The sequence below is a fragment of the Monodon monoceros genome, unplaced genomic scaffold, assembly GCF_005190385.1.
Source record: "Monodon monoceros isolate NGI ecotype Baffin Bay Population unplaced genomic scaffold, NGI_Narwhal_1 Super_Scaffold_2, whole genome shotgun sequence".
In the NCBI taxonomy this organism is placed as follows: Eukaryota; Metazoa; Chordata; class Mammalia; order Artiodactyla; family Monodontidae; genus Monodon; species Monodon monoceros.
The window spans coordinates 28,812,018-28,837,824 of NW_021703776.1; the positions used below are offsets into that span (position 1 = coordinate 28,812,018).

Below are 25,807 nucleotides of genomic sequence, written 5' to 3' on the forward strand. Positions count from 1 at the left end.
CGTTCAAGGGTCCCCTCCCTAGTTAGGATCATCTCCAAGAGTCACGGCCTAGAGGAAAGGGTCTCCTGAAACTAAACTAGAACCCGTACAGACTTGAGACAAAATTTTTTGAGGCAATAATACTTTAGGAATCTAAGTGAAGCAAACACAAATGAATTCAAAGAAAGAGAAGCACAAGAAAGACACTCAAGCCACTTGAAGGTGTCTTACAGTTCACACTCTTCTTATCTGTTCCCTGGGATATTTGGACACAATTCTCAAAGGCAGGGAGTAATAAAAGGAAGGCCAAAGAACCGGGAATCAGACAGATCTGTTCTACTGCTCAGTGACCGAGGAGTCCTGAACAAGAGGTGCTGAAGTCTGCCCCTAAACCAGCCTTATTCATCTATTTACAACAGAAATCTTGGGAAGAGTAAATGAGCACAACTTACAAATAAGCTCAAAAAAATGTTAACTACATTTTCCATTCAGGAATGAGGATCTAGTGAAAAAGAAAACTGCGATTTACTGTAAAGTGTGAAAGAAACGAGAAAATAGTCGTTTATAGCCAACAAATCATTCTGGCGTACCTGCTACGTGTTGCCTGGCAATACATCATCCATCGCTAGAAAAGACCATACTAACCTACCCAGATCTGCTAGCTCTCCTAAGTTTAGCTACGATAACTGGTTTATTCAAAGCTTGCCAGGAAGAGTGTCCAACAGTTTACTTTATGACCAATAGCAGGCTTCTGCAATACAGACTATGACCAAACATGTGACACAAGTTCTGTCTAGAATAACGCAACTGGGACACATCAAACGATGGAAACTTCGCTAAGTGCCATGAGCTAACCAACTGAATTAACTTGTCCAGACTAGAAAATTATGCTGAGCTAAGAATGACAACAGAAAGCATCAAACGTTATGTTGGTGTTTCCTAGGAGCTAAAGAAAATGGTCTGTAAAAGAGAAGAGAAAAGAAGTGAATGGGTAAAGTGATTGAAACTGGTGATGCTAACACTAAACTTAGACTGACAGGAGATGTCTGAATCTGTTCAAGTGACCACAGGTAAAGAATACAAGTTTAGAGCAATATATTGAATAGACTGAAGTGGAGAGAAGAGAGGTGTGTGAAGTCCAACTAGAAGGCAGCTGCGGCAGTCAGAAACAAAGATCAATAGAAGGTTGATGTCATCTAACAGTAGCAACAGAGAAAAGAAAGCCAAGTTTGGAGCTAGTGTGATCAAAACAGCAATCAGGATTTGGTGAAGGCTTGAGCATAGAGAAAATAATGGGTACCTAAAAGATGGGATGAGAAGGATAATTAAAATCAACTTTCCATACAATTATTTGTGACCTTTTTAAATATGAAAGCTCATGGTAACCAAAAACATGGAGCATAAGGACGATAACAGAATCAAATGCCTGGAGATATATTCTCAGGACTGCTACTTACTCACATTTTGATCTTGGGCCATGAATTGGTCTCTGTGGGCATCAGGTTTGCACTTGTCTAAAATGGCACCAGGCATCACAGAAGGCAGGATGGTCAGACTCAAAGATTAACTGCCTATGGAAAAGGCAGTGGTACCTGCAGCCCTTGGAACTCCGCCAGGTGATTTGCCCATTGTACCTTGAAATGGTAATCTATCACAACCTGTGTGGGAGAAGCAAACGATTATGGCAATGAGGGCAGGAGTCTTTGGGTCCTCATCAGGTTTGGCACATTGGAGTGCTCTGCCAAAATCCATTTGGTTTACATTCCAAATTTAGCTTTTGATGGTTATCATGGTCTCAAGAAACCGTATTTTTACTGTACTTAGCCAGGATGCTGTCCCACTCATCCTCGTAGCCTTAGAACCTACCAGAGGGCCTAGCATGTAATACATACAGTAAGTGATTTATTTTAAAATGTTAAACAGAATTTACTGAACACTGGAACATCAGAAAACCAAAGATTAGTTCCCTTTGCTTTTCAGAACTCAAACTATGAAAGCCTCAGTTGCCTCACTTCACAATGCGCCTGAAGTTCAGCTCCTCTCACTGGAGCTCGCTGTTCACCTTTCTGGTCCGTCCAGCCTGAGCTGTTAAATTGCAGGTACCGGGCTTCCCTGGTGGCGCAGTGGTTGAGAGTCCGCCTGCCGATGCTGGGGACACGGGTTCGTGCCCCGGTCCGGGAGGATCCCACATGCCGCGGAGCGGCTGGGCCCGTGAGCCATGGCCGCTGAGCCTGCGCGTCCGGAGCCTGTGCTCCACAACAGGAGAGGCCACAACAGTGAGAGGCCCGCGTACCGCAAAAAAAAAAAAAAATATTGCAGGTACCGACTGTCAGATTGCTTATGACTGGTGTATGTGTCAATTACACTCCGATTCCTGGTTTTTGCTTAAATGCAGGAAGGAAAACAAAGTGCCCGGCTTCCTATTATAATGAGAAGGTGGACTCTCTCTGCGTCGCCCACACTCACACTCGATAAAGTAAGTCACCTCATTTTCCACCAGGGCCTCTCACCAGGCATTAAGGGATTCTCTCATCAGGGCTGGTGTTGTCAAAAAGCCCAGAGCTGTAAGTTTATGTCAGTACCCCTGTGGCCAATTTATCATAAAATCATTTTAAAAAATGAGCAGCCGCGTTCCCCATTCTTATTCATTTTAGCCTTGCTTTCTCTTTTTAAATTTTCACTGAAGTGTAATATACATACACTTCATCCGTCCTAATTGTGTATCCATCATAATTGTGCAGCTTGATGAATTTTAACAAGCTGAACACTCCCCGTGAAACAAGAACCCAGATCAATAAACAGAAAGTTACCAGCACTCAAGAAGCACTCTCATGCTTCTTCCAGTCATTAACTTCCCACATCCCCAAGAGTGAAATCCATCCTCATCCCCAAGAGTGAAATCCATCCTCACTTCCAACACCAAGCTAGATGACTTCAGCTTGGTTTTGGCTTTTACATAAGCAGATTCATACAATATGCACTCTTTTGCGCCTCGCCATCCCTTTATTGCCTGGGGAAATGGGTCTTTATGTAACGACAGAGCACCAAAATTTCATGCTGGTAACTTGGGCAGTATGCAAGGGAAGCAAAGGAAACCTTGAGGCTGTGTTATAGGAAGACTTTGTGTTAAACTTGGTCTTTTTTTTTTTTTTTTTGGCAGTACGCGGGCCTCTCACTGTTGTGGCCTCTCCCGTTGCGGAGCACAGGCTCCGGACACACAGGCTCAGCGGCCATGGCTCACGGGCCCAGCCACTCCACGGCATGTGGGATCTTCCCCGACCGGGGCACGAACCCGTGTCCCCTGCATCGGCAGGCGGACTCTCAACCACTGTGCCACCAGGGAAGCCCTTGGTCTTTTTTTTAAAACACAGATTAAGGTTGTTAGAACCAGTTTAAAAGTTCAAGCTACCCAAGAGACACGTGAGTCCAGCTAGTTGAAAACCTATGACTCGAGCTACAGCTGTGTGTTAGCAGCTCCCCGTATTTGGATGTAGACTAAGACAGAGGGATCAATTCTCCCTGAAAGGCAGGCAGGGACTGGCTACGGGGGCAGAAGGCAGTGCAGACTTGTTGGCACAGGCAGAGTAGTTGCCGTGGAATTTAAAGACACCATTAGTACATCCACAAGGTCCCAAACCCTCTGTAGCTGAGGCCCCTAATGCTTGTGGGATCATGAAAATTAAGACAGTCTTGCTGGCAGAATCTTAGTAACTGTCTGCTCTTGGCATATGAGTCAGTTAACATCCTAGTCCGGATTGACCCAGAGTAAGAGGTTCCCGGCACCTCCCAATAAAATTCAATATGACAGGAGAGAATCAAGGGAGCGGGGATGAAAACAGGTTTTTCAGAAGAAGCAGAACAAACCAACTGGCTGTGAGCACCCTGCGTCTTTTTCTTAGGTGGTCACTTTCCATCTTCTCCAGGCATTTTCTGGTCCTTAGCACACATAAACACTGAACAATCTAGAATTCACTGGACATCTTAGAAGTTAGGGCCCACCTTGCATCACTCAGGCAGCCAGCAACTCCCCAAGGTGACAATTCTCCTTAACATCAGCCAGGAGAAAGACAGGATGCCTGAGGATTAGGACTAGGTGGTCTGTTCACTAAAGGAGGAAATAGACTAGGTAGTTAAAGGTATCCAGTCCTGGATCAGCCGTAGCTTTGAACTAGAGGTGGTTATATGGAGAGTCCAGAATACCTCCCAAATTCACTGGAGCCATTGACAAATTATCCTCGCTACTATCATTCTAATAGTAGCTAACAATTATTGAGCTAATGTTACATGTTAATTATTTCATTTAGCCCTAAAAACAGCCCCACGAGATAGGTGCTAATTTTGTCTCCATTTTACACATGTGTAAAACGAGGCAGAGAGTGGGCCATATGCTAAGGCCAGGAAGTAGATTCCGACATTTGCTTGACGACAGAGCCCACATTGTAAAACAGTGGCTTTCAAGCCTTTTCTTTTTTTTTTACCATGACCCAGAAAGAAATTATTTTACACTGTAACCCAGAACATACATGCATACACACATAAATACACATGAAAAAAGTTTTAGAAAATCATATTCACCCTTACTCCATGCCTTAGATCATTGTTTTGATATTTACTAATATATTTTAAACTTTTCTATTTCCTTTTAAGATGCTCATTACAACTCACTCACATATTTCATGACACATGAATAGCTTGCGATCTGCAGTTAGAAAAACACTGTCTAAAGCATTATGCTGTACTGCTTTCCCAGGCTTTTCTTATTTAATTCTCTAGGAATGGACTTTACAACCACATGGTTAAATTTACCACAAGTGGTGTGCTGCTAAATGTTTAACAACTAGATCTTTGGGACTTGTGAAGGGACTGGTCATTAACATTTGCTGATTTCTGCACCGTGGCCAATTTGAAGCTATCAACATGACATCGCTGAACACGGACTGGGGAAGAAATATGGATGAGTGGCTCATGAGAGCTCATACCAACCAACTAAAGCACACCAATACACTTCCCCAAAATTTCCAGCAAGAACTGAGAAAATAGGTTTTAAAGTCATGTCAGTGACTGGAAGGGTTGGAGATGATTTGTCAATGATAATTAATTGCCTATTCATGGCAATTAGTCTAAGCCCACAACCCCACAGTGTCTAATATATAAATCCAAGTTGTTTCTATTTGAGCATGGGGTTCTTAGCTGTTATAACTTGAAGAATATTAATCAGGCCCTGATACTTCATTGTCTGTACACTGAGGTATCTAAAATTCCATGATTAAAAATGTTTCTCCTTTTTTAAGCCAATGTTTTGGCCCATTTAAAACTCTGACCATTCCTAAATAGGTAACAAAGTAACTTGCATTAATGTGCTAAAAACCGATGGCTTAATATATCAGATGACTTTATTTGTGATAAGTAAGAGAAGTGAGAAAATGGGAATTCTGATAAGAGTATGAAGGAATGGATGGCTTTGGAGTAGTTGCATTTCTAGGAAAACCCATCATAAATAGGGTAACACAATGGAAACCATCACAAACCCTGGTACCATCTGAGATGCAGGACAGCATCAGGCATCTGTGGAAGGGCATAACTGAGTAGGAGGAAAGTTACAGGATTAAATAAAATAATCTATTTAGAACATTATAGTTTCTGGCACACAGTAGTGCCTCAATAAATTTTAGTATCTTTAAGGGAGGGTCTATTCAGGAATCATTTAATGAAAAGTGACATAAAACAGATTCCAAACTGACATAAGCAAAGAGGAATTTATCACACATAACTGGGAAATCTGAGCTGAATTAAATAGCATGTACAATACTGTCAGGTCTCACTACTTCTCCATCTCTTGGCTTTGCATCTCAGATAGGCTCTTGCCTCATGGTGGTATGGTGGCTGCCAGCAGCTCCAGGCTTACATCCATTCCTCTACGTCACTCTGACAGAAAGAGGATGCTTTTCTCCTGGTGGTTCTAGAAAATGTTCTCACATGAACCCTGGTTAGCAATGATTTGGTCACAGGCTCATTCTGGAATGAACTGCTGTGGTCAGGTACATATCACACTCTGGTTAGTCGTGTGTGTCACAAGCCACCTAGCAAGCCAGGAATGGATTCACCTTGCTTTATGAACATAAGTGTTGGTTCCCAAAGGAAAACTGTGGTATGGTTTCCAGAAAAATTGGAAATGGATGTTAATCCATCAACCCACAAGGACAAATCCAGTTTTGTTCAAGCTGATAAGAATTCTGTTTAAAACTGAAACATTCCCCAAATTTCCAACATCTTATTCAGCAAGTCAATTCAGGGGTGATATGCAAAAAGTTTAACAACTGGCATCAAGTTAAGAAAATGAACAGCAACCACAACTCTTGGAGCTGGAACCTAAAGACCCGACTCTGCCAGAATTGAACACTTTTCTAGCTGGGCCATGAAGGAATTGAGGGAGGCAGTGGGGGAATGAAAGTAGTCAGGGAAGTGGAGGAATATTCAAAGGGCTTGGTAGCTTGACTATTCACCACCTGGATGAAAGTACTTCAATATTTTAACAACTAGAACAACTATACCAGTGTGTACCACCAGGGCTTCAACCTTGACTGAATCTATTTGCAGCTATATCATAAAGAAGAACGTGCTGTCAGCTATGACCCAACTTACATTCAGAAGCACTGCCTTTGAATTAAGAGACTGTTCTTTTAGCAGAACAACAGAAGGGGCAAAAAGGTTTTCCACTAACAAGATGTAGGATAACTACTGGGCATATATCCTGAGAAAACCATACTTCAAAGAGACATGTACCACAATGTTCACTGCAGCTCTATTTACAATAGTCAGGACATAGAAGCAACCTAAGTGTCCATCAACAGATGAACGGATAAAGAAGATGTGGCACATATATACAGTGGAATATTACTCAGCCATAAAAAGAAACGAAACTGAGTTATTTGTAGTGAGGTGGATGGACTTAGAGTCTGTCCTACAGAGTGAAGTAAGTCAGAAAGAGAAAAACAAATACCATATGCTAACACATATATATGGAATCTAAAAAAAAATGGTTCTGAAGAACCTAGGGGCAGGACAGGAATAAAGACACAGACATAGAGAATGGACTTGAGGACACAGGGAGGGGGAAGGGTAAACTGGGACGAAGTGACAGAATGGCATGGACTTATACACACTACCAAATGTAAAATAGATAGCTAGTGGGAAGCAGCCGCATAGCACAGGGAGATCAGCTCGGTGCTTTGTGACCACCTAGAGGGGTGGGATAGCGAGGGTGGGAGGGAAACACAAGAGGGGGGGGATATGGGGATATATGTATATGTATAGCTGATTCACTTTGTTATAAAGCAGAAACTAACACACCATTGTAAAGCAATTATACTCCAATAAAGATGTTTAAAAAAAAAGATCGAGGATAAATGCAAACATATACACACAGGGAGAAGTAAAATCAGACTACAAGATAAACCAAATAATATTGAAATTCATCTTTTCTTACCATTTTCTTACCATTTTTTAATTTGTGACAAATATAATTTTCATGAACTCATCGTGACAACACTTCATAGTTAGACTTATTCTTCTACATTAAACCACGTATTTACCATTTCTGGTGCTCTTCATTCTTTCCTGTTGATTTGATTTTCCATCTGGTGCCATTTCCTCTTCCTTTGAAGTAACCCCTTTAGCATTTCTCTTCTGTAAGTCTGCCGGCAGTGAAATCTCTCAGTTTTAGTTGCCTGGAAAAAAGTTTTTATTTTACCTTCATTCTTGAAGTATATTTGAACTAGAAGTAGAATTCTGGGATACTTAACCAGTTTTCTCCCAGAACTTTAAAGATTCCATTGCATCATGGCCACCATTGTTTCTGATGAAAGTGATCCCTCATTCATATTGTTACCCACTAACTGGGCTGTTCCACGATGTTTTCAAAGTTTTCGCTTTATTTTTGGTTTTATCAATTTGGCAATGATTTGCCTACGTGGGTTTTATTTGTATTTATCCTGCTTAGGGTTTGCTGAGCTTATTGGTTTTATAATCTTATGTTTATCACCAAATTGGGGGAATAATTGGGGGAATTATTTCCTCAAGTATTTTTTTCTTCTTCTTCCTCCTCTACTTATGAAACTCAGATTATACCTGTGTTAGACCACTTACTATTCAAAAGAACTCTGAAGCTTTAAATTTTTTTCAGTGTTTTTTCTATTAGGTCAGATTAGATAATTATTTTTCATCGATCTTCAAGTTTACTGACTATTTTGCCATCTCCAATCTGTTGTGCTCCCCTACATACACCCAATGAAGTTTTTATTTTAGATATTTACTAGATAATTAAATATTTATTTTGGATATTTCCTTTTGTGTTCTAAACTTTCTTCAGCTTTTTTTCATAGTTTCAATTCTCTGCTGAGATTCCTCATCTACTCATTCATTTTTTTGAAGTCTTTGAACAAATTTATCTTTATAATAGACTATTTAGAGTCCTTATCTGCTAAGTTTTGGGACCTTTTTCTAATGAAGGATTTCTCTCTTTACTTCAGGTCCCATTTTCCTGTTTTCTTACATGTCAAGTGATTTTTGGTTGTATACTGTGGAATTATATTGCAGGCAGGCTCAAGTATGTCAACTTCCTTTAAGAGCTTTCAGTTTTGCCTTAGCAGGTACTGAAATAACTGTGGATCATTTTAGCTGTGTTAAGTTTAGTTTTATTCTTTGTTAAGGCAGGTGTATTTTGGATGTAGTCCTAGGGCATGCCCCTTATTCCAGAGCTTGATTCTTACTCATGGAGGGTAAACTTTCTGGGAATTTTATTGAAAGTGCAATAATGCCCAGTGTGTTCTCTCTACTCCATCTGGGCTGGAACTCCAATACCTCTCTGTATGCATGACCTCTGATATAGATATTTCCCTCTCAACCCTGTTGCAGGAAAATGATCTCTGCCAGGCCTCACTGAGTCTCACTCTGTGTATAACCAGCCTAATCCTTGCACAACACAGACCTTAGGCTCACCATTTCCATGTGGCTCTCTGCCCCACAAATTGCAACCACTTCAAAAGCCAAGAACTCTAGTCTCTGCCTCTGGAGGCCAATAGGGCTGCCACTGCACCATGGCAGAAAAGCACTCCCAAGCAGCATGTTGGGGAATAGGGTAATCATGGCACTTGCCTTGTGTGATTCTTTTTCTCAAAGATCATAGTTTGCCTTGTATGTTTTGTCCAGCTTTATAGCTATTTTCAGCAGGAGGGCAAATCTAATACCAGATATTATGACATGGCCAGATGCAGAAGCTGGCTACAGATACTCTAAAGAGTTCATTTAGCACCAGGCAAAGATAGTGCTGTTTCAAACATTTTACCATTTACATACTGAGGAGAATTTGATAGATGGGGGTGAGATTTTTGCAGAAACATGTGTGATATGCATTCTCTTTTGTAAGACCTGATTGGAAAGTAATTATTAAAGTCTTCTTAAATCCTAATTCTGTATTTACTTTTCACTACTATCTTGAGTAATTTGCCCTACTTTCTCTCTCTCTCTACTCAGGAAGCAATAAGAGTTAATTCATTGTGCAAAACACTTTGACATTATTCAAGAGGAAGGACAGTATACACACAGGACATTACTAATAATATACACTTGATGGATCATATTGTTAATAGGTAAAAATGTTCTCCCGTGAATAATATTCCTCCATTTCTTCCCCTTCACTATTTTGTCCAGAGCTAGAAGGAAAGCTTTTGACAAACCCAGTTTCTGTACTCTCTGTTCACACTGACAAACCTGTAATTTCTAGTAGACTTGGCAGCTTCTAAGAGGAAAAGGACAAAGGTGCACTGCAGGGGCTTTGGGGAGGCTCCAATTCCAAGGCTGGTAATGGGGTTAGGAAACTTGAGGATGAAAAAACAGCTGAAATAACAACACACACACACACACACACACGCACACACGAAAATAATCCACCCTTTGATATTTACAAAAATAAAGATTGACTTTGAAGGGAAATAAATGAATCTTTAATATAATATATATTGAATGACCAACCCAAGTTAATATTATTGTTTAAGTAAATTACCAGCAATTACCCTAAGGACCAAAGTTTAGCATAACTGTCAACGTTTTCCTACCTCATAAAGACACTTCCCCCTAAATTCAGAAGATAAAGGAAATTGGAGACCTGATGTTTTGTGAGGTGGGGAGGGTTGTCCAAGGCCATTTAGTGAAGTAGGCATGTCTCCTTTAGGCAGCATCAGCATCGCTTTCTGGCTCCATCATCCCAGTTGGTAGTGTCCCCCTCTTCACTGTAGTCACGTAGGGTTCCTGGGCTTCTTTAATCTTCTCTATGAAAAAAACAGGCTCACAGGAAAGGGTCTGATCAATTTGTTCCCAGTTCTCGACTTAAGTTTTTGGTTATTTGAAATCTTTTATTTATGGTGGGATTTCAAGCTTCCTCAAACTAGAGCAACTTGAGAGAAAGCAGAACTATCCTCCCTAACTTCAAATCTTAATACATAGGCCTGGCCTCCACTCTTCTGCCTTGTCATTCATACTTTCATGGAACATAACCTGTTAGTTGGTGTGCTCTTTTCCATTCTCCATTCCTCCTAATCTCTCTCAGAGGGACCATGCATTTCCTAATCTTTCTAATTTCTCCAAGTGCTCTCAACTTTTCCAATTTTACTTTATTTTTTTCCTTAAAAATCAGCAATTTAAAGGAAAGACCAGAGCTACTGAGGCCAAATTTCTCTAGTGCCAAAGTTGAATCTTGACCTATGATAGCATCATTATGAACAAAAATAAAACAGATCTTTTCAGCTATCTTCTTTATTCTCTGAATGGAATTTCCAAATCATTTTGCCAGTCTTCTGATCAATCTCTCAAAAACTTAGATGCTATTTAGAATTTATCATTTGGCAATAATGTACATTAGTTGCTGTGGAAAATACAACATTGTCTAAGGCATTGACCTTGATATCCAGTAGCTTACAATCTACTGAGGAAAGAAGAACAAATTCCAATTGTTAGATTTCAATTTTAAATAACTATGTAAATAAATAGAAAACAAAATATGATCATCATAATAAACATAGCACAAACTATAAGGAAATTAAGCAAATGGAACTAGGCCACCTTACAGCTGAAGTAATACAGAAGGCTTACAAGGAATAGAAATTTTAAGCTAGATCTGCTAAGAATGATTGCATATTAAGTAGTCAGTTTCTCATAATAATTTCTTAAACGAAGCAGAATGGTTCAGTGATACATCCTGCTATTAAAAACACCAGTATGGCTACAGCCTCTGTTTACCCATTTGAAAATGGTAGTCTAAGAACAAAGGCCATGTCTCTTGTTGCCTACAATTCTGGCAGCTGAAAACTTTATAATCAAATGTATAGCCAAATTGTACATGCTAGCACTAACCCTAAATTTTCTCCAGATCAGTTGGGTGTGCGGGCTTTGAGCACACTCAGAAGCCTTTCAGCAATTCAAGGGCTTATTTCTAGGAAAGAGTAAGAGTGGTTCTGGCATTAGATCACCCCTGGATAAACTACTTATTCGTTGAGTCAAACTGGATTGCATTTCCCACACTAAGTCCCTGGGCGAAGTCAAGAGAGGAAGGAAAATATGTATTAGCATATGCAGAATTTAGAAATGCTTCCTGCCCACATCTTTCAGGGGTTATATTCACAGCAAACCCCTAAGATTCTATTAATGCACCAATTAATAAAACACTAGTGAGCAGGTTGCCTACAGAGTGGGCTACATACACATGCTTATTTATGGTGGACACATCACTCATCGTCCCTGAATGGAGAACTTTTGAGTGCAGAGCTGCAACTCTCTGGCTGCGTATGAAGGTGGCTGCAGTAGGGAGTCTGTTTTTCTGGGGAATGTGATGCTGGCTGATTTATAATGAAAGGAACATGAAAAGAAGTAGTGGATGCCCTTTCCCACAATCCGATAAACTGTTACACAGAGATAAACAGTTGCCTTGAATTAAGCGTGCTTGTCTATTTTTCAATGTTAATTTTTAATTTCCTGTTCGTTCAATTTCTTAGGGCTTCATTTTAAATAACACTAAGTAATTTTAAATTATGCATGCCCCTACGGTCTTAATCATTTCAAATTCTGCTTTAAGGAAAAGGTAAATAAGAAAATATTAAGACTGCATTTAAACATTACTGTAACTGATTTTTAATTGGTAATTCTCTAAGACTGCATTAAGTGCTACTTAAAGATGCCCTGTCAGAGAACTTAAGGAAAACTATTTTACATGACGTTGTTAGTCAACTTGTTTTTAAGTTCTGTATATCTAATTTTTAAACGTACATAATATATGTAATATGTCATGAATTGCTTTTTGAATCAAGCACTTAACAATTACCATGTTAAAGGTAATTGTAAACTTATTGTGAAGATTTTCACACATGGTGGAGATAGTTGGAAGAAACAGAGATGAGTACGTTTCCATCACTCTCTGTATAAAAATATCCAAACATTTAAATTATTTGACAGCAGGCATAATGTTCATTTGTTTACAATTAAAGTTTCTATCCTAGGTATCCAGCTCATGGCCCAGCACACACAAAGTAGGTGTTCAATAAATATTTGATGAGTGAATGCGTGTCTGAAGCTCTGAAATAGGAAAATAGGCATGTTCCTTATTTAGTGTTCTCCCGACCGAAAACTGAAGTAAATGTAGGTCAACTTGAGGCCACATTTTTCTTCGCTTCTCACAGACCCGCCTCAGCTACAACTTTCAAATTCAAAGGCAGCATTCTCTCCTGCATGTATAAAAAGTACTACCTGCTGGCAGTCCTACCATCAAAGAGCATAATAGGGGAAGATCATTTGGGATGATTAGGTGGGTAATAAAATAAAACAACTGATTTCTGTACTTTAATTCCCACTTGCTATGCCACAAATAAAATAGTAAAGAGTCATTTGCAAACAGCATTATCATGGATCTGTGGATTCCTTCAAGAAATATTTATTGAATATCTTCTGGATTGCAGATACTATGCCAGGCCCTGGATACACAAAGATAAATAAAACACAGCCTCTACCTGTGAGACAGATAGACTGACACATACTACTACTTTCAGCATAATGTGATGTTTCATTTGAAGTCTTCTTTGGCTAAGAGCATCCTCTTAAGCGAGAATTAAGCTTTCCATAGACTACACGGTCATCTTTACTCTTTGTGTAGTCAAACTTCCTTCATATTCAAGAGATAGCTACATTTTTTATAGATAGATGGTTAAGACTGTGTTGATGACCTTCTTTTAATTAACTATTCTCTTTTATTAGGCACATAAAACAATTATTTTATGAGGCAATTTCAGCTTCTTTATCATTAGCGATAATGATCGCAGTGTCTTTTACCTTCCATGGCAGTTTTGCTTCAAAGGGAATTGCACATAAAAATCAAAGAGAGACCAGAAACTGATATGAGACAAACAAAAAAAATTCTACTACAGTATCAACCTCTTTAAAAATTATTATTATTAGATTTTCTGGTGCCCTGTGGCAGATATCCCAGAGAGGCTCTAGGTTAACACCGAGCATTCCAATCACTGCCTCTCTGAGTGCTGAGGTTCACACCTACATGAACAAAACCAAACCCAGATGATTTGTGTGTGTCAAGAAAACAGCCCTTCACTTGCCCCATGAAAAAGGAACAGAAAGCATGTGGAAAGCCAGGTTTGAAAGGGCACTGCTAACAGGAGAAGGGAGAAATGTCAAAAATGTTGAAGTAAACACTGAACTAGTTCCTGTCTGTATATTTTTGCTGAGTTTTATTTTTTCCTTCAAACCTTACAAATCCTAAAAGTTGTGCCATTTCATTTATCCCTAATGAGCAGACAAGGAAACAAATAGCAACTGTAATCACAAAACATTTCTTGAATTAGCTACAGCAGGAATATTAAGCAAGAAGTAAACAATTTGACTGGGGAAGGAAGATAGGAAAAAACCCTTGGCCCTTCCCGGTACTGACTGTAAGGTCTTAGATGCTAAGTGGGCGCTTACCAGACAAATGGTGTAGAAGGGCATTCCCAGGAAGTCAATGGGCACGGTGAACAGAAAGACTGGAGAGCTTGCCAGGTTCAAGATCACGGAGCATGCCAAGACCAAGCCCATCCTTCAACCTAGAGGCAAGGGGAAGTCAGTATAGATTTACAGGAGATGGGCACTGTGAACAGCAATTAAGATTACATCAGATAGAGCACTTCCTCCAATGGAGCACCATTCAGATCGCTAACATTTCCTAGTACACCTGAGAGCACACCAGTGGTGTGCCTTTCAGGCATCCTGATTGAGCTGGGGAGCAGCCAGGAGAGACCCCCCCTCCCTCCATAACACCTCACCAATACCCAATCATGCACAGAAGTGGGAGAGCAGAAAGGCACACATGACCACACACACGAGAGCATGCAACTGTGCCCTGTCAGGAGACCGCTCCAGGAGTCCCTGCGCTACCGTCTCTCACCTGACTCTGAATGGAATAAGCTTACGTCACCTAGGGGCCAAGGGGGTGGTCAAACAGAGTGACTGTGCTGACCGATGTTTGCTCTACTGCCAGGGAGCCGGGTGTCAAGAGTACAGCACTAGGTCCATTGGTTCCTGTGCGCATGCAACCAGACAGCTCCGCACCAGCATTTTAGAAAGTTCCCTGGAAAGACCCCAGGGGAGAAAAACATGATCCCCCCGGAGGGCTTTGCCTGACTCCTAAAAGATGCACATGTTCGAGCCTATCATGTAAAAAGAAGCTTGATTTATGAAACTGTCCTGAGCTCCAACGTCCTGTGCAAACCCCAGAACTCATGCTTACCATGCTCCCTGAAATGTGAGGCCCATGTCAGGAGCTGCCTAACCCCAGCTGGAAGAGACAGCCACCAGGCATCCCACCTTCTCCATCACTGATGTTACAACTATGTTACAGGTTATGCAGTAACAAATTTTAGAATTTTGCACTCGAGGAATGTTATCTTTCCCTAACTCACAAAATGGTGCTTTGGGGGCTGGCATCAGCTCCCTAGGAATCTATTGCTATGGTCCTGCTAGAGATAACGAGAGCCTGGCTTCGTGGGTAAAAAAAAAAAAACAAAAAAGAAGGTGGCTTTGAAAGATGTTCAGCAGGTAGACTCTACAGAACTTTGGGGCTGATGGGAAGAAAATAGGAAAGGTGGAAATGGGAAGGGCTCTTCTGTGCAGGTTTCTGGCTCGAGAGCCTGGGTACAGAGAAGAACCATTCACAGAGATAAGGGGGAGTTTATAACAGGTAGACCCTGAGGGGTCAGAGGGATGTGTCCCTTGATCTGTTTAGCAGGCAATTAACCTAGGAATCAGTTAAGTGGTCGTTGAAACTGTGAACACTAATTAAGGTAGCCCAGGACTGCGGTGGGGCGGGGAATCTGAGATGTAGTCAGACATGCAGCATGAGAACAGAAGCCTAGGAAGTCGGAACACGGAGAGAAGAGTCAAGATTTCAATTAAGGTCAAGTCAAATGAGGATTACAAAGGGTTAAAGGAATTAGAAACTAGGAGATCAGTAGTTGCTTTCTCCAAAACCATTTTGTTAGAACAGTGGGGGCAGAGCCTTGGCTGCAGTGACTGAGAGCATCTGGGGTGACAGCAAGTGGGGACAATACTGCGGACAATCCTTGTGAAGACGTCAGCTATGAAGGGAGGACAGGGCTGTGGCAGCAGAGATGCAGACAGAGGGACAGAGTTACCATTGTGTTCTGTTTTATTTCCAAATGGAAAGGGAAGAGTGGGTAAGAAGGAGTTGTTTACAGTTGAAAGACAAGGAATAAAGACTCATAACCAAGTTGCTGCCCTACCAATAGCAAAGTAAATGACTCAGAAGAGGGAGTGAAGTGAACTTAGCATTAGAAAACCCAGGGTCTGAACACTAACTCCCTTCTAAGTACACATTGTCAGGTCACTTTATCTCATTAGTCCTCAGTGCCCATTTCTGGGAGGTGGGACCACTAAGAGCTACATCACAGTGTGTTGTAAGGACTGGGCGAGAATACTTGCTGGGAGCGTGCCTGGTGCAATGGTCCATGTGTGTTTAGCAGATGGTAATTTGAGTCATTATCCCACCAAAGGTCTGAATGGAGACCATCAATGTAATAATCACTGTTGCTTTCTTTACCATTGTTGTTCATTTAATTTTTATCATCTCTTTAGGAACTTGCTGACAGCCTCCGCTAGCCTGTTCCTCGCTTATATGAAGGACAGAACAAAGATCCAGTTTGGAAATGAGAGAGGAGGACTAACGCGCAGCATTGGTTCCACCCACTGATATCTCCCAGAGGTACAGATACGGGATTCATGAAGATGTTGACAAGACTCCAAGTTCTTACCTTAGCTTTGTTTTCAAAGGGACTTTTACTTTCTTTAGGAGACCATAACTTTCTGAGGAGGGAGATTAAAATAGAAGGTGACCTCGTTTTAGGGGGCCTATTTCCTATTAAAGAAAAAGGCACTGGAACTGAAGAATGTGGGCGAATCAATGAAGATCGAGGGATCCAACGCCTGGAAGCCATGTTGTTTGCTATTGATGAAATTAACAAAGACAATTACTTGCTCCCAGGAGTAAAGCTGGGGGTTCACATTTTGGATACATGCTCGAGGGATACCTACGCATTAGAGCAATCACTGGAATTTGTCAGGGCTTCTTTGACAAAAGTGGATGAAGCCGAGTATATGTGTCCTGATGGATCCTATGCCATTCAAGAAAATATCCCACTGTTCATTGCAGGGGTCATTGGCGGCTCTTACAGCAGTGTTTCCATACAGGTAAGATTGGCAGTGCTGCTGGTAAAACACTGTACCTCTTTGGTTTTATGTCTTGGGAGAACAAGAGGAGAATATCCTAAGAGCTTCATCAATGGATGATATTAGCCATGCAATTGTTCATTGCGATGGGTCTTTGATAATATAGGTTTGCAGACAGAACAGTACTTTAGCAATGAAAATTGTTTAGAGATATATCAGGTAGCTACTGTAGCATAAAAAGCTACCCCAAAATTCAGTGACTTAAAACAACAATTACTGCTTATTATAGTTTATAAGTCTGAAGACTGGCTGGAGTGAGATGATGAAGGCTAATAGGTTCAGCTGCAGGTCGCTCTGCTCCCGGTTTGTCCCTTATCCTCCACCTGGAATCAGTGAGCTAGCCCGGGCATGTTTTTCTCAGAGTGATGACAGAGATGCAAGAGAATGCAAATTTAACTGTACAGTACAGGCCCCTCCCAAGCTTCTGCATGCCTCACAGCTGTGAACATCCCTCCAGGCAGAGCAACTCACAAGGCTCTGCCCAGAATCAAGGAGCAGGGAAATATGTGCTTACCCACAATACACGTGCCGCTAAGTTACATCACAAAGGATGTGGATACACGGCAGAGTCATGATTGGAAGTCATCAATACAATCAAGCACAAGAAAGTACAAAATCGCTGAGCTTTATACTTTTCCACACTAATTTTTCTCCAAGCATTGTTTTATTCAGAGATAAATTATAAACAATTTCTCGTGGTATAAACCTGAAAATGTATGCACAGAAGCCAGATAATTACTACCAAAGGAGAAAAAAACAGGGAACAATTTAGCACATAACTTAAACTAGATAAAAAGTTGAAAATTGGTTCTCATCATTTTGTTAGGGAAAGAAGGAACGTATTAGTCAAACTCTTGCAATGCTCACAGGGTCACAGAAGTAGAGGTGGAAAAGAGCGGAGAATTCATCTTCCTCTAACTTCCCAAGACCCAGAAATATTGGTTTCAGGAAAACTCCCATTGGTAGGTAGCACATGAATTAGAACTCAGATCTTTTGTGCTTTGGGGCTCTTTCAACTGTCCTATGTGATTTCTTTATGTCACTTCAATATTTTCCTGGTGAATGCGGCAGTAATAAAAGTCCGTAAGATAAGAGTCACATATTGAATACTCTGCCTCCTACCAAATGACTATAATCAAAGCCCCAAGCGCTAAAGGAAGTCATAATACACACACGTTGTCTGTATCTGTCGCCAACCACTTAAATTGGTTCTATTTGCACTGGAGTAACCTTATTTCTATATCAGAGATTCGTGGCATTTAAAATTCTACCTGCAATTCTGTGCTGTTCTAAATGACTACTGCAAATTTCTTGCCTTCTACAGTGTACACACTCATATTATGAGGAATTAGGATAATTGGTTTTTCATAAACACCCTTTGACTTCATTAGATGGATAGAAAATACTGCACATCTCAAAGCATATCATGTTAATTTTGCCACTGTTTCTATACTTGGATCAGGTAAGATGGAACTTGCTATTTAAGAAGAGAGAACTAAAATAATGTATATCTGTCACACTTCAATAATACTTTCACCAGATGAGTGCCAAACATTTTATAAATATTTATATTATACTCAATATTACCACTAGTAAAGGATTACAAGTATGTCTTTCTGACCTTAGTTTCTCCCAATGCAGTAAATAGCACTCCACAGCAGATGTGTAAATATCTATTTATCCAAAATAATTAACAAACTATGCTAATATAGTTTTAATCTAATTTTACTTTTTTATTACCTATAAACTCCTCAAAAGAGGTCAGGTTATCTTAAAAAAAAAAAGTAGGTTATTAAAACCCTGCACTTGTTCACAAGGGAAAAAGCCACTTCTTAATCATCAAAGGACCTGGCTTATTATTTCACTTATCTGGTCCATATCACTATAAAGTCACAAATGCTGATATGGTTTTTGTCTCCACAATATAAATAAAGAAACCAAAACTATCATGCTATACGGAAAAGGTTCTGGCATCAGCAAGACTGGGGTTTGAATTCCAACCCTGGCATTTACTAGATTACCTGTAAAATAAGGAAAAACCATCCACTTTAAGAAGTTGTCGAAAGGATACACTGAGAGAATCCGTGGGAAATGCCTTACCAAAAAACTAACAGATTCAATAAACTGTAACTATTATGGCCCTAAAATCATAGGAAAAAGCAGCGGAAGAGCCACATCTAACAACAACTCCGTGGCCAAGCAGCCCCATGAAATCGTTGCTGGTTCCCCATGGGCTTCATCCATCAGTTAATCTGTACAAAGCTCCTTGTGTATGTCCTGCCCTGTTGCAGGGGTTAGAGAGACCCCTGAAGTCGTAGAGAACACAGCCTTGACCTCGAGGAATGTGAATTCTGGCTGTGGGTACAGTACTATCATGAAATAACAGTGACTACAATTCACAATACATTCGTGGGGCTCACAAAGTAAGAAATGACCTTTAGGAAGGTTTTGAGGATGACTGAGAGAATGAAAGTTGCACTAGAGGAAAGCTAATTGAGCCACAGTGTTAATGAAAGGCTGGATCTGAGGAAACCCATCAGAAAGATATGGCAGATGTCTGTGCGCAAGAGGACAAAGACCTTGACAGGAGTAAGGTGATGAACTAGAGAAGAAAGGAGAGAGAGGGCTTCACTCCCCGCTCCATTGTCCTCAGGCGCTCAGGCTCTGATTAGACCTCACGCTGGTGCCCTCGGCCAAAGTAAGCAGGGAGGTGGAGCCATCTGTCTACACACTGATCTCCAGGCAGCCTTCCAAGGAACCCTTCGCCACAGGGCCTTGCTTCCAGCTAAGCACCATGAACGAAGAGGTCTTAGGGGCTCTTATATAGCTGAGAATTTAAGAGTGTTATCCTTGTGAAACACATGTCTTTTAATAAGAATCCTAAAAAAAAAAAAGAATAGTCAACCGCAATCCAAAGCAATAGATTCCTAACGGTGATTTTAAGACACTCTTGTACACAAGTGAGAGATATTTTCAAAGAGAGGATTTTTCTGGGGGCCCCTCACACTCACGTACTTTTGTTCCTGGACTGATTCTGATCCTCTGCCCTGGTGTCTGGTAACCGTGGTGACAGTGTACAGCTGGTAGCCGCAAAGATCCACGCCCACCAGTCACCTCTGCCATCCATTTTAAACTGCTTTGGACTTCCTAAATATTTACTGGAAAACGCCTGTGCTTGAACTAAGCTGGGGGAAGAAAAGAGGGTTAAACTGTAGAAAAAATCTCCTAGTACGAAATCCACCACACAATTTCAAAGATTCCACTCATCTAATTGTTGCATCAAGTCCCAAACCACAGCACAGAGTTTTCAGTCACAAAATTGTCTCTTGAGAGACAGAATGATCAAGAATGATAAAATCTGTGCATCTTCTCTTTTGTGGTTGGCTCAGTTTAGACGTTATCATCTCCCCATTGGGCCCGAATAGCTTTATTGGTGGGAATGCTTCAGCAGGCACTTTTCTCTCCCGTTTCTGCTTCTCTCATTGTCTTCCTACTAAAGAAGAATCCTCCTAGAAGTCAGCAGAGGAGATATCCTCTGCTGTATCAGTTCATACAACAGGCAGTTTGCAGACAGCGAAAACTGCGTGAAAGGAGAAATTCTTAATGATTTGCTGAGTTAACCTGTATCACCATTGATGAAAACCGGGACATTTTCCCAACACTGTTATTAAGTAAGACAAACCACTCTGTGGTGGTCCCTTGTCTAAAGCAACGGGACTGATTTTTAAATTTGGTAATCAAAAAACACTAGCATCAAAATCCTTCTTTATTAGCAAATATACGTGGGGTCTATTCACCCCCTCTGGTGAATAAGCTTCTTTTCAAAGCATTTTTAAGACTGTATTCTGCTCTCTTCTATAAGCCTGCAATCCACCCACTTGGGGGAAAGTAGTATTTATTCAGGAAGAGAATCAGGCTGGTTGCCTTTAGTGATGCAATTGTCTACATGGTACTATTTTGATGCAGTGTTTATGCTTGTGTTCTTGCAAATAGACTGTAGTTAGAGCTCCTAAGTTGTTCAGTCAAAACAAAAAAAATGTCTCTTGAGATGTTCCCCCAAATGTTCCTCACTTCTTTCAGAGGATGTATATTTCCTCAGTCTTTCTTGCCTTACCAAAGCAAAGTTCAGCTGCAACAAGAGGACAGGCATTAATTGACCCAGTTATTGTTGCGTCCCTGAGCGTTAAAGTGACCTCAGCGACAAAAGGGTATTTGGGCTAGATAGCTCATAAAAAGGGCAGAAGAGAGCCTTGAAAGGATCTTACTACCTCTTTCGCATGCTTGGGAAACAGACCCTTTTTCAGAATTTTTAGCAATAGCCACATCCCAGGAACTCCTGACCCTGGGAGGTGGCCATTATATCATTTATCATGACATGGATTTGGACATGCCACGCATTGCTCACATCATGTCTCTGAGAAGAATAACTCAAACTAAATCCCTTGCAGTAAGTTTCCCAGATTTTATCTACATGGGGTACAAAGAACGACCCAAAAAGACACTCACCACTCTATTATTCCTCCTCCACCTAATTCCACAGTGTGAAAGTGGACCTGTACTGGTCAATTTGTATTAAACGTCGCCCTCCCTCAATGATTCATTCCTCCTTTAAATTCAAAGGCTGTGGGGAAGAGTCACACGTGAATTGTTGTTGTTATTATAGGAGCGTCAGAAAAAGAGTTGAAGGACTCGGGGTTACAAAAGGCCTCATACGGTTAGCTGTGTCCGAGTATCAGATAGACTACAGAGGGCAAAATAATGCTTTCTCTGTGGATAAATAAATTTAACCTAGAGCAGAGTGTCTCAACGTTGTCACTACTGGGCTGGATACTCCTGTTGCGTGGAGCTGCCCTGTGCATTGCAGGATGTTTAGCAGCCTCACTGGTCCCTCCCCACTGGACTACATGCCAACAGCACCCTAAATTGTGACATCCCATAATGTTCCTATACACTGCCAAATTACAAAGTTATCCCCCTTTCCCTCTGACAATCACTGATTTAGAGCAGGGCATATTCAGGGCCAACATAAGGAAGAGTTATTAGAAACGATAGTCCTGAAGGACGAGGCTGTAAGGAAATGAGTCCTCGGTTACTGGAGTTTATTCAAAGAAAAGCTGGCCTGTAACTGAGGAGACCGAAGCAACATATTAGTATCTGAGCTATGTTGCATTTAAGGGCATTTCTTAATTTTATAAGTATACGTCGCTCAAGCAAAATACTCTATTAGGATGAGTGATTATAAAGGCAGCGTCTAAAACACGAAGCAAAATAAATTACAGACTCTCTTCCATCAGGATTAATTTGAAGAAGTCCAATCAATTGTTACTTCACTTGATTATGGTAGTATTTGTGTGAATTTGGTGAATCAAGCATCTCGACTGTGTACTAATTACAACTAGGGCACTCATAAAATCATTTTTCATCAGAAAATAAGCATTTATTAAGCTTATATATTTTAGGTTCAGCAAGAACACTATATGTAGACACTAGGTAATGTGAAGCAGAGAGCATGCAAAATAAAATTTATAAATATTATTACAAAACAGAAAACAAACTTAGGATTACCAAAGGGGAAGGGGGGGCAGGGATAAATTAGGAGTTTGGGATTAACAGAGACACACTACTATATATAAAATAGATAAACAGCAAGGATCTACTGTATAGCACAGGGAACTATATTAATATCTTGTAATAGCCTACAAGGGACAAGAATCTGAAAAAGAATATCACTTTGCTGTACACCTGAAACATTGTAAATCAACTATACTTCAATAAAAAAAATTTATAAATAGTAGACATCTTATAAGCCCCTCAGGCATCTATAAGCAAATGAGGAAATATCAAATCCATACATAAAACAGGTACAAGTGTAAGACCAGAGAATCAGCTGACGACATAAGTCCTAGGAGACCAGAGAGAATGATAGAATGAGCAGAAAGGAACGGAGGTGAAGAGGAAAAAGTCTTTTAGACCCGTGCGAACAGAAAGCCTGGCTTTGAAGTGTCCCTGGAAAGCTGCTTTCTCGTCTACCAATGTATACTACCTGCTCATTCTTTCCTAAAAAAGGAGACCAGTGTTTCTTCCACCTGGAATGCACTGTCCCTCAGCTGTCTGTAGGCCTTGCCAAATCCTTCTCTCCTTCAGTTCTCAGCTCAAACCCTATCCCTTTTGTGAAACGTTGCCCAAGCGCCCACGACCTAAGCACACACTTCCATTACTAGCTTATTAACCATAATTATTCCTTTGCATATCTATTTTCCCACCTAACTAGAAGCTACTTGAGTTTGGGAACCACGTCTTTTGTCTTTGTGTTGAGGGCACCGAAGACAATGCCTCTACCAGTTGAGAGTAAATGTTTTCTGAACGAATTGAAAGAACTAACAGAATGATATCCTGCTGCATGACCAGAAGGCATCCCTAAATGAATCTTTAGGGATGGGTGTTGCAGATCACACGTGTTGCAGATCACACGTGGGTTGCAGATCACAACCACGACCTACCTATTTTAGATCAGTCTGGAAGACCGTAAATGAAAAATCAGCATTTTCCTACAACAGAAAACTGTGTTTGATACAAAAGCCAGATGATGTAGCAAAGTGAGCTTGTGGGACAAAAGTCCCCCCACCCTCCCCACCTCCACTGCCTACGCGCGTGCCACAAAAGGTGCTTTGATCTGAGAGTAGCAAGGGTTCCACTCCACTTGTCCTTAGACTGACTATTCCCAGAGACAACTACCCGAGACTCAGCATAGCTGGGCACCCAGGGCCATTGCAGATCAGGTTAGAGCCCCATCCTTACTCTAATCAAGCTCTCTGCAGTCTCTCCACATAAAGAATATGCGGAGTGTCGAACAGGCCAGATAGCACGCTTGGAGCTAACACAAAAGAGAAGGAAACATGATCCTGTACTTAAGAAAAGCAGGGTGACAGCATTAGAAATCCATTTACCAATCTATCTTTAGTGTCTCTATCACTAGAAAAGTAAAACTGATAGCTGCCTTTAATGAGTTTAATATTGCAAATACAACAATCACAGCACGGATACAACTACACATTTTTACCGTGCCTTTTTAAAAAAGTTCAGCTCAGTGATTACAACTCCGGATGCAGACTACCTCAGATTTATTTGATCCTTCATTACCTCTCTCCTCATGTCTAAGACTGAGATATGAATAGTGCCTCTTTCACTGGGCTATTGCATGAATTAAATGAGAAAATACACGAAAAACAGTAAAAAAATAAATAAATAAATAGTGGTCCACACATAATGAGAATTAAACATTTTAGATTTTAGTAGATATTATCTATTAGCTTTTTTAACATCTGCAGTGCAAGAGGAGTCGTTCCAAGAGGAATTGAGGTTCATGAAGGTCAAACACCTAGTTCAAGCTTCTACCACTTTACAACATTAAAATCCGGATAGCTTGCCTCCGACACTGCCTCACCCCCTCACGTAGTCTAAGCTTCAGAAAAACCCGACTCAACAGTTATCTCTGATAGAATCTTTTATTTTCTTCCCAGACTTTTCACGCAAAAGCAATTTCACCAAGCTGTTGTTTTGAAAACTCTTTCCATTGCTCCTGCTCTCCTCCTCCAAAAAAGGGCAATGCTGTTCAAGGACTTTATCACAGAGAGAGAGGCAACAGCAAGAGCAATTCAAAAATGCTTTTGTTCAGCTGCATAGCACAGGGAGATCAGCTCCGTGCTTTGCGACCACCTAGAGGGGTGGGATAGGGAGGGTGGGAGGGAGACGCAAGAAGGAGGGGATATGGGGATGTATGTATACGTGTGGCTGATTCACTGTTATACAGCAGAAACTGACACAACACTGTAGAGCAATTACACTCCAATAAAGACGTTAAAAAAATAAAATTAAATTCAAAAATTAAAAAATACAATAGCTAAGGGGGAAAAAATGTTTCTGTTAACACTGTTTCATTGTAGAAATTTCTCGCCAGATGTAATTATCTAAGATGCACTATTTCTTCTCCTTTGCTTTGGAGTTAATTTATTCCTTAATTAATTCTCCTCCTGTCATGTGTTTATTTGGAAACTACTCGTGAAAAACAAGAGGTTACTCTCAGGACTACTATCCACAGGGCAATAGAATGGCCCATGGCTGAGAACCAGCTTCTGTGGTGGTCACACATCTGTGATGGAGGTCATGAGATGAAAACCAAGGGACACAGGCATTCCTGAAAGATCAGCCAGTGTTTTATAATATGATTACAGATTAATCATTAAGCTCATCGATGTAGGACTGCTGACACGTTCAGTTAAAACAAAGTTGTGATTTTGCTTTAACAATACAAAGTTCTCTTTCCGAATCACCATTAAATGTGTGTCTTTTTAATGGAGCAATATGTACCAGGCTCAGTATTTCAATATGCAAAGAGCCAACACTTAGCAGTTTGTAATAATTAAAGTCCATTGATTTAATGTAATAGAAGTGCTTTTACTGGTCTGAGAAAAATGCAGTTGAAAACTTACAGAGTATTTTTCCAATTAGTGGACTTGGAAAATCTAAGAATATGTTCCAAAAACACCTGCAGTAAACTCTAAGTAAACGTTGCTACTCCAGGCGGGATAGCAGTGGGACTTTGAACACTAAAATTGTGCTGTCGCTATTTTTGACATCACCACCTGGTATATTATGGAAATCCCTCTGTTACTAGTGACAAAGTCTTGATTCATGCCAGCTCCTTGACTTTACATTCCCGCAGAGGGAACTGTAACACAGGGGAAAATACAATAGGCAGAACGCCTTCAAAAATTACGTTCCAAACACAGACCAGATTTCCTTGCCAAGCGGTCAGAATGGCAATGCATCTTGAGACACTCGCCATCACTTAATAGGGTCGAATTTGCAGGGCACACATCCCAGGGGCTAGCCGGCCCCTCCCAAGCACTGTGCGTCCAATTTGGGTAGCTGCCATTAGGTTCACAATGAGCCCTCAGAGAATACGAACCATGCAGTTAAGCTTTCCCAGTGTGGA

At 40.7% G+C, this 25,807-nt stretch overlaps 1 protein-coding gene across 4 annotated transcripts in view; it reads left to right on the forward strand.

The window, feature by feature from the left end:
- The window catches only part of GRM3 (glutamate metabotropic receptor 3), a 233,680-nt gene that overhangs the window by 113,792 nt on the left and 94,081 nt on the right, over positions 1 to 25,807 (forward strand). For 2 of the 4 annotated variants that reach the window (XM_029233863.1, XM_029233864.1), the window contains exon 2: positions 16,162 to 16,773. The exons of the other annotated variants lie outside the window; for them this stretch is intronic. In XM_029233863.1, the coding sequence (XP_029089696.1) occupies positions 16,306 to 16,773 (468 nt within the window). In that variant the 5' untranslated portion in view covers positions 16,162 to 16,305. The remainder of the gene's footprint in view (positions 1 to 16,161; positions 16,774 to 25,807) is intronic. 4 annotated transcript variants of the gene reach the window in all.